Here is a 9594-nt window from a genome sequence, read left to right as displayed (position 1 = left end):
TGGTGTAGAAAGTTCAAGACAAGTTATTTCCTGTAATCACTTACATTATAGTAGTAGTAGCCTCTCTTGTTTCTGTCCCTTAAGTTAATACGACTAAGAAATGCAGCTTGTCATGTTAAAGAGAAACCGGCATCGAAAAAGTCCTTCGTGAAGACTTCCCATATCTGAAAACATAACAACGTAGCAAATGTGTGATATTTTTCATCATTGTATTGTTGTTGCTGCTGCTGTTGTTGTTGTTTTTGCTGTTGTTGTTATTGTTGTGGCTGTGTTGTCATTGTTGCTGTTGTTGTTGCTATTGTTGTCGTTGCTGCTATTGTTGTTGTTGCTGTTGTTGTTGATATTGTTGTTGTTACTGTTGTTGTTGTTGCGGCTGTTGTTGCTGTTGTTGTTGCTGCTGTTGTTGTTGTTGTTGTTGCTGCTATTGTTGTTATTCAACTAAAAAAGGCAAGGCAAAATTATTTACACAATTCATACACATTGGCAATTCAAAGTGCTTTACAAACGAGCAAATAAAAGAAAAGAGAAAAATAGTAGATTTAAAACTATATAGTGCATTATAAGAGAACATGACTGTGAGTGGATGCAGTTTTGACCGTGAAAGACAGGATAATTTGATTGGATGTCATGTATTTGAATTTTAGAACAATGTAATTTTGCTGTTTGTACACTGGAGGGGGCACAAGTTTATTTTTGGGCCTGAGAAAAACATGAATTAGAATTTTAATGTTATTTAGTGAGGCAGAATTAAATGAACAGTAAATCTCGGCATTTTGCTCCTGTACCGCCTCCGTCACCTCGCGTAACCCCGTACGCGTACCCCAGTTTGGAAACCACTGTAATAGATTTTTAAACATATTTCTAGACATTTTAAATAATTTCAAGTTAAACATTGTTTATTTCATTTGCTTCTTTTAAGAAATAAATGTTTTTAAGCAAAATTATCTACCAATAGAATACCTTTAATAATAATAATAATAAACCTTTAGTAATAAATTTACTGATTAAGGATAATTTGCTACCTATTTCGGTTATATCATATCATATAAAATCAAATGATATTTGGATTCTAATTCAAAAATGTATCTCACATTCGAGATTTCCTGATCTCGAATATATATTATCACATATTATACTGCAACACTGTTGAATTCATGAATCGATTGGTCAGAAGGTGTTGATTAATTCATTGTAACCAATATTCTTGTAAGGAATAATGCTCGACACATCGTGTCAGTGTGAAACACCAAGGCATGAAAACCTGGACGTGAGAAGTAAAGCTTGTAATATTAATAATACCGGTTCCTTTTATCACTGTTTTAACAGCTCTGTGTTTGGATTGTATTACACCTTGTTTCTAGGTCACCTTGTACAAAACTGTTGCCAAGTAAATAAATGTAAATCTACACCACTGCTCTTCTTAGGAGAAAAATAACATGAAAATGTTATCAAAAGAAGTCTCACCAATGATGTCTCATCAATGGCTGTCCTGCACTATTCTGTTTATATGCTATCCTAGTTTCTCCTTTGTTTGTTTCTGGTCTCTGGTGTTCCTGTGTGTGTGTGTAATATATATATATATATATATATATATATATATATATATATATATATATATATATATATATATGTATATTGTTATTGTTTTGTTATTATTATTATTATTATTAAGTTGTACATAGTCAATATTATTACTAAGTACTATATATATATATATATATATATATATATATATATATATATTATTTTGTATGATCACTTATTATACCATAGCACTGTTCAGTTCTTGAAACTGATTGGTCAGAAGGTCTTGATTAACTTTCTATAACAGCATCAGTGCTTTGTAAGCGTCAGTAAGTTTTCTGCCTTAGGAAAGTCTCCAGGACAGAGGACTTTTCTGGTTTTCTTAGTTTTCTGGTTTCTCGCTGGTATGACAATGTGCGTTTATTTGCTTTGTTTTGTTTTGTTAACTTAAAGAAACAGAAAAACGTGAGGTTACTGAGGGAATGACTATAACACATTTCATGTAACACATTTCATTCTGAGTTTTATTTCTTACCAACCTGCAACTGTTTTGGTGATAAATGTATTGTAAGTATATAGTGATCAAATTAAAATCATCAGCTTGTTAGTTCTTTGTAAAGTCTGATCAGTCTCTGTTCTTTAAACCTCTGTGGCACTGTATTAACTTTTATAGATGGTCTACGCCACCATCACACCACAAAGAACTGATGCATGCATGTGCATAATCAAATCATGTACTGTATTTATTTCTCTTTAGATTTATTCTTAGACAGTGTTATAAGCATAGATCATAGCTTATTTCCAATACCTCATCACATGAGTGAATAGAAATAGAGAAATTATTTCATTGAATAAATCAGTTTTAATAAATAAAGTGCTTAAGTGTGCACACGTCTCTCTATTACATACCAGCTTTAAAATATTTAAGTTTGCCTTAAAAATATTACTATGTTATTGAATCAAACTACAGCCAAAAATAATATTTAAATCAAATAAGTATAATAAATACATCAAGCATTTTGTTTAAGTTATCTTAAATAAAAGACATGCACAAGTGCTAAATTCATACAAACAAACATTTAATCATTTATAATTACATGTCAAACACTTCAATAAACTATTAAACAGTGGTCAAAGTGCTTCACACATCAGCAAATAAAAGAACAGAGAAAACAGTAGCTGTAAAAAGATATTGTGCATTATAAGAGAACAAAGAAAACATTTTTAAAAATGTAATACTGTAAGTAATAAATAAGATTTATAAACCTATTTCTAGACATTTTAATAATTTTCAAGTTGTACATTGTTTATTGCATTTGCTTCACTTAAGAAAAAAATGTGGGGCTTAAGAAAAAAATGATGTTTCAATAGAATACTGAAATAATTGTGAAATTTATTGATCACTGAGGATCATTTGCTACCTATTTCCTGTTATATCGTATCAAAGGATTATACCTGGAAAGCGATAATAATCAACTCATGTTGCTGTCATGTGAAACATTGTCAGGAAAAGGATTAAAGGCAACATTTCCAGTCATTACCCTCCAAATAAAATGTGCTCCCTAGTCAAGCTGTCTTAACAGGTGATTGATTGCTGCAGCAACTTCCAGAACTCAACATCAGCCTGAATAAATAAAATGTATAGAAAACACCAACATTAATGTTTCACATTACACAAAACATACAGTAGGGTGCGTCTCAATCAGCTCCCTAGATCCCTAGGTGGTGAATCAGTATATAGTGTACATGAGCTCGGGCACTGGTAAAGACCCTGACTCACTATACATTAGGACACTGATGACTCAATTTCCGGTAACATGACTACATACTCGCATTGTAAAACATCACCACTGGCACTTAACCACAACATGCAGGACAGACATCTTTCTAACATTATATGTCATATTCATTTGTCTGTCATGGTACTTCAAGTAGGATCGTAGACTAGTTAGTAGATTTTTAAAAAATCATTAAAGTCGTTAGACTCAAATAAACAATATATAGAACATCAAATAAAGTTAAAAATCACTAACATAAGTAATCATTTGAGAGCTACAACAACAGCGTTCATCCGCCACATTGTTCAATCAGAGAGGCTTCTGAAAACATGGCGTCATTTTCAGTAAGGGAAAATAATGAACATCTATGCTCCTAGGTCTTCGTGGTGCATTGTGGGATTTTTTTAGGGAGCAAACGTCCCAGTGCACACTGGTAGGATTTCGCAATTGAGACAGCCCTTCAAATGATCCACTCCCTGATCAGTGTCCTGACTACTGAACTATGGAGCTGATTGAGACACACCCATAAACTCAAATCCATTACCTCACAAACAAGTCTATAAGCTTCTGATTGCAAATTCATGACAAAAAAAGTTTTGTTCAGTCATGTGCTGATTATTTTAAAACAGGTGCAAGAACAGAAATAAGGAATGAATATAATGAATAATATGGATTAACAATGGTGGCTACACACTGATTTACACTGCATACATTTTATGGTTACACTATGGTGTCAGTGTTTTTCCGTACCTAATTCAGTTTTCCTGAAAGTCAAATCAAAATTGCATAAATTATGCAAATAAACAGGTTAAGAAATGAAAAAATCCTGATTAACTGTCCAAAGATTTTGGTGCATCACTACAGTTGAGTATTAAAAAAAACAAGAAGACTTAACATTTTGTGGTAGAAATGCTAAATGTTAGCATTTGGTATGATTTCTGATGAGTTTGATATGAGAACGTGAGATTTAAACCACATACAGTGACCTCCACTAATATTGGCACCCTTGGTAAATATAAGCAAAGAAGGCTGAACAAAAGATCAAAAGGTTAAACAATAAAGACAGTTTTTCACAGCATCCTTTGCTCATATTTACCAAGGGTGCCAATATTAGTGGAGGGCACTGGATGTTCTTGAACTGTGTAAACAGTTTCCGATAATTGACCTTATGGTACTACGGCAGCTCTGACTACACTGTAAGCACAGATACACACTCGGAGCTGTTCTTGATGGGAAATCATCTAATCTGACCTGTAATTCTTCTACCAGTTTTAAAATATCGTCCAGCTCCTCTTTCTCTTTCATGTCACTCGTCCTGGACTCTGGAACATCACCTGCTTTCTGGTATGGATCCTCATCAATCGGATGAGCGTATCCGACTGAGTTGTCCTGAGGAATGAGTGGGAAAATTCATATTAATATTATTTACACATCAAGGTTTTACTTTTAATTGTTTGACCTCCCAGCATTCCCTTCATACAGCAACATGTACCATCAAACCTTAACATGCCTACACTGGCTAAAATAACGACACTAGCCATTTTTAGTGATCAGAACAGTACATAAACTTAAAAAGGGTTCTCAGTTCTCACAGGGTAATAGCCACAAGGAGAGTAGGAAGCAGCTGGTTGTTGAAAGCTTGGCACTTTTGAATCCAAGAAGTCTGGGCTACGGCACTGATTCACTGGGGGTGGGAAACATTGAAGGTTAATAAACGATTCATTTCTTGGTAAGACAAACAACACATCACTAAGATAGATTATTCAGGAACGATATTACAGCTCCTGCAGCCCCTCTGCACACAGTTTTTGTTCATTCTTTGCCTACTGTATTAAATAACATGTTGAAATGTCAATATTTAATGGTGAAAAAGTCAATTTGTTTTATTCCTGAGTTGCACAAATAACCTGGAAGATATGTAAAATGATAAACCATGAATAAGCCACACTAAATCAACAACAATGCATTAAGCTGTGCCTGCATCTGCTGCATAAAGCAACAGAATATATATATATTTTTTAGAGTCCACCACATTGCCAAGCACCACGGGGTAATAATCACTCAATTAATGTTAAAAAAGAGTTTATGCAAGGCATTGTGGGACTTCCTGCTTATAGGTACAGACTAATGACATGAGGGAAATTATGTTCTGAAAATGGACTATAATGGTGTTGATACCCCACTCCTGTACACTCCCACAGCCCTTATTAATTTAATGCTGAGAAGTTTGAGCTGGTGAAAGGGGACACATTCAAGTAAAATATTAGTTGTTAGATAGATATTATTAGCTGTTAATAGATATTTAAATCTGGCATGCGCATGTTGTGTGTTTTTTTTTTTTTTACAGCATTTATATTCTTTTCTAACTTTAGAACTACGTTGTTCAGGCATTAAACATATAACAGTTGTTAGAAAGACTCGTTAGAAGACTCTGAATATCTGAATTATGCACTGAAGGTTTAATATCAAAACATAGAATTATATTGACTGATATCGGTTATCTTAATTTTTATCTATTAAAAATGGATATTTGGGACAAAAGAGAGACAGAGACGGACGGACAGATGGACAGACAGACGGACAGATACGCCAACACTGAAATTGTGAAACAGTGGACTGGGCTCCATCCTAAATTGCATATAATTAAATTACACGTCAGAATAATGCACTATACTACTGTATTTACTAAAGTAGCGTGCAAATCGATTGCTTATACTAATTAAGGCTGAGCTCACAACTATTATAAAGGGGACAAAATGTATTAAATTATCATCACCTGGTGTGTAAAATCCGTGCTGGGAGTGATGAGGCATGACGCCCTGCTGCATGTGCATGACGCTGGAGGGATGTGCACTCGGCAAGTCCACTGGGAAGTGGTGGGACACAGGGACCGGCACAACGTTGTTAGTGTTTAAAGTAACTGGAGAAGGATCAACATGGCCCACTACAAATGCTTGGGAGGAATTGGATGTTCTGTCGCAGTCCTTCTCCTGCTGAGGGCCATTACAGGGATGGTGGTAAGGGGTTCCCTGATGTCCAAGCAAGACTGAACCTGAACAGATAGAGACAAGTCAAGTATTAATAAACTAAAACTACAGATGATGACCGAGGCCACAAAGTTATCTAGCTGGCACTGTACTAGCAAAATGACTTACCCTTTCTCATTATATTTGTCTATTGTCTCTTTTTTCTACACATTCCTATATATGCATAATCTTCTTCTTCTTTTTTTTTTTTTTAAGGCTAATGGATTTCTCTATCCAGTCTTTCAAAGGACATGGGCTAAAATGTTTCCAGATTTAAAGAATTCGCACAGTGGCGGAGAAACCTGTGGACTAGGGTTGAGGTGGGTTTCTTCCAGATTCCAGGTTATAAGTGGAGTGTTTATGGTAAATTGGCACTATGTGTGAACGAGTGTGTGAATGTGTGTGTGAAACGGTGCTTTGCAATGGACTGGCGTCCCATTCAGGATGCCCAGTTTTCTCAGGATAGGCCCTGGATCCGTAATGAACCTGACTAGGTTAAAGTTGGTACTGAAATGAATTAATGAATATATTCTGCATATTCTTTTTATCTGTCTGTTGAAACACTACCAACCTGTTTTCATTAAGGCAGAGGTTTCCTGTGGCGAATTCAGCATCACATCATGGAAATGTTTTGTCTTCCTGGTTGTCACCTCTATCCCGGCGAGCTTGGCCCTGTTGAGACGCGTGAGTCGCTTTAGTTTGAGTAGAAGCTCAGGCTTATCCCGTTTGAAGTACGGGTTGTAAAAGTGGTGCAGTTGGGCCTTAATGGATGAGATGTTGGGTTGCTTGTCTGAGACGTCACGGTCTGTGCGTTTTTTTCTGAAGCCGTACAGGTTCAGCTGGCGAACGAAACTGATGAAGTCCGTCGTTCTGAAGTTCTCGGTCACCTGTCTGGGTTGGGACAATAGCACTTCAGCTTCGAAGGGTAGCTGATGGATGAGTATTCCTTCCCCGCTGGCGTCCCAACAGATTGAGTGAATCTGAGGATCATTCACCAAATGCCACAACTTGCCAGGGAAGTAGATGGGTTTGTTCAAGGTGACAAAAGTTGTTCCATCAATTTCCATACCAGCTAAAAAGATTTGTAGCCAGCTGGGTGAAAAAAAAGGAGACTGAATGTAACAATTACTCTCTAGCACTAACTAGATAGTAGGTGGCTAGCTAACACATAACACATTCATCTTCAGTAACAGCTGAAAATCACTAACAATAACAAGCTATAGCATTCATGTTATCAAAATTGACCGTTAGAGTTGTCAAGCAACCTGGCCGTAGCCTAAATATTCAAACAAAAACAGACCCAAAGTAATTTCTAAAAGCTACATGATCACGTGTGAAATATTTCTTATATATGAGCACATACACCTGCTATGTGGTCCGTTTTGATAGTTCTCTGTTCCCTTATCGCTTCTCAGAGCCATTAAAACTGGTCAGGAACCGTTACACGCACACACCGGCCTCGAGCGTTTAAATTCAGGAGACTGGGCAGGTGAAGGCGCCGGACAAATTCATGAATATTCAATGAGCTTGCATGGATTTATCCAATCAGAGTAACCCGTGCCTGTGAAGTTGTTCAATCCCAAAGTAAAGTCCTGGTGCGTATTAATGTGTATCAGAAAATAGTGACGACGCTATTCGGCATGTTTTGTAGGAGAAATGGTGAACATTTAGGTCAGCAGTGGCAAACATACCGCCCGCGGGGTCTCTGTTATTCCTCTAGCAGGAAAAAAACTTTAGGCCATAAATTATGACAAAATGAGCTAATATATAACCCTTCATTAGCAAACTAAAAATGTGAAGCTGTGGCCTTGTGTCTCTCCAATGAATTTAAGGCTTTCACAGCAACGGGGGCAAATACTTATGAAATAACAACTGTAATGTTTTTGTTGTTGTTTTGTAAATAATTTTAACAAATTGTGTTTTTATTGTCTTACGTATTATTTTAGTGTGTATTGATCCCCCACTTTAATATAAAAGTCAGTTCCAGGTTCCAGGATTTAACACTATAATATGGTAAACCCATAATCTGGAAAATTTTGATTGAATTGCATCCTGTTTTTCTTTTGAGGTTTATGTATGTAGGCTCATCACTCAGGTATGATTATATCAACCTATGACAAAACAATGCTGTGCCGTACACTTTTAACTTTTTAGTGTATATTACAGAAATTCCCAAGTTCATAACAGACTGTAATGATTGATTGAGAAATATAAAATGTATATCCATCCATTTTCTATACTGCTTATACTACTGGGTGTCGGGAAACCTGGAGCATCGGGCACAAGGCGGGGTACACCTGTGAGGGAAATTATTCATTTTTACTTTTTAATAGATTTGTTCTTGTTCTGTTTCATTCTCATCAGAGGATAATGTCTAAGAAGGCCATGTCATGTCACTTTTATCAGTACAGAATGTTTATCTGCTATACAGAGACACAAACATGTTCTTCTGCTCAAGGTTCGTCTGCACATCTTCTAAGACCCTGAAACAAAGCCTGTTTGAACTGCCTCAAACCGCTTCTTATTGGTACACAAAAGTGTGCCATGCTCTGCGTTTCATATCTATAGTAGTGGTTCAGCACAAGCGCTTCAGAGCGCTCTCATTATTCTATCCTGCTTTAATCTATCCTGTATTAACCATCTTTCTGTAATAAACCTTTTTTTACCTTCAGAGGACTTCAGAGGTCTGTGAGTGTTTCCTTGCTAATTTCCACGACAATTTGGCGTCTCCTGGCTGGGCTGCGTGAGTCTTCTCAGGTTTTCTGGACAATAGTGGCCTCCCCACTAACTGGTAGGAATCATCAAGAATTTAGAATTTAGAATTAGAATTAGAATTATGTCATAGTGTACTGCTGTCATAGTGTATTGCTGTCATAGTGTATTGCTGTCTGTATGGAAGGGACTCAATGATATAAGAAATGCATGTATTACATTGAGAGAAGTATTACATGGAGCGGTTTCTTATAAAAAGTTCCAGGAACTTCACCTCTGCGACAGCAGAGATATTGGTGTTTCTTAGATCACAGCTTCAAAACTAAGATATATACCGACGGGTATATATATATATATATATATATATATATATAGAGAGAGAGAGAGAGAGAGAGAGAGAGAGATAATAATGGTAAAAATATTTGCTAATGGAAAGTGTCCGGTTCGAGCAATAAATAAGTAAAGAGAGTACTTATTAAGAAGCGCAGTATTTTTGCGGCAGGTTATCATTAAGTGGCATGCCCCAGTGACTCATTCCATCATATCAGTGGTAC

The 9594-nt window shown here is 36.2% G+C and overlaps 1 protein-coding gene across 2 annotated transcripts; it reads right to left on the bottom strand.

The window, feature by feature from the left end:
- Positions 1–2503: 2503 nt before the first annotated feature.
- LOC128599322 (heat shock factor protein 5-like) lies at positions 2504–9324 on the bottom strand. Of its 2 annotated transcripts, XM_053610838.1 has the most exons (6): positions 8995–9324; positions 6900–7420; positions 6079–6354; positions 4895–4986; positions 4554–4691; positions 2504–3148 (listed from the first exon to the last, which is right to left on the bottom strand). In XM_053610838.1, exons 2-6 carry the CDS (start codon positions 7393–7395, stop codon positions 3101–3103), a joined length of 1050 nt encoding a protein of 349 aa, XP_053466813.1. In that variant the 5' UTR covers positions 7396–7420; positions 8995–9324; the 3' UTR covers positions 2504–3100. The 2 variants fall into 2 exon arrangements, with proteins under 2 accessions (XP_053466813.1, XP_053466812.1); XM_053610837.1 differs by lacking the exon at positions 2504–3148 and having other exon boundaries at positions 3165–4691.
- Positions 9325–9594: the final 270 nt, after the last annotated feature.

This window comes from Ictalurus furcatus, chromosome 22, assembly GCF_023375685.1.
Source record: "Ictalurus furcatus strain D&B chromosome 22, Billie_1.0, whole genome shotgun sequence".
NCBI classification, from domain to species: domain Eukaryota; kingdom Metazoa; phylum Chordata; class Actinopteri; order Siluriformes; family Ictaluridae; genus Ictalurus; species Ictalurus furcatus.
The sequence above is the reverse complement of the archived record's forward strand: the minus strand, read 5'-3'. Positions and strand labels throughout refer to the sequence as shown.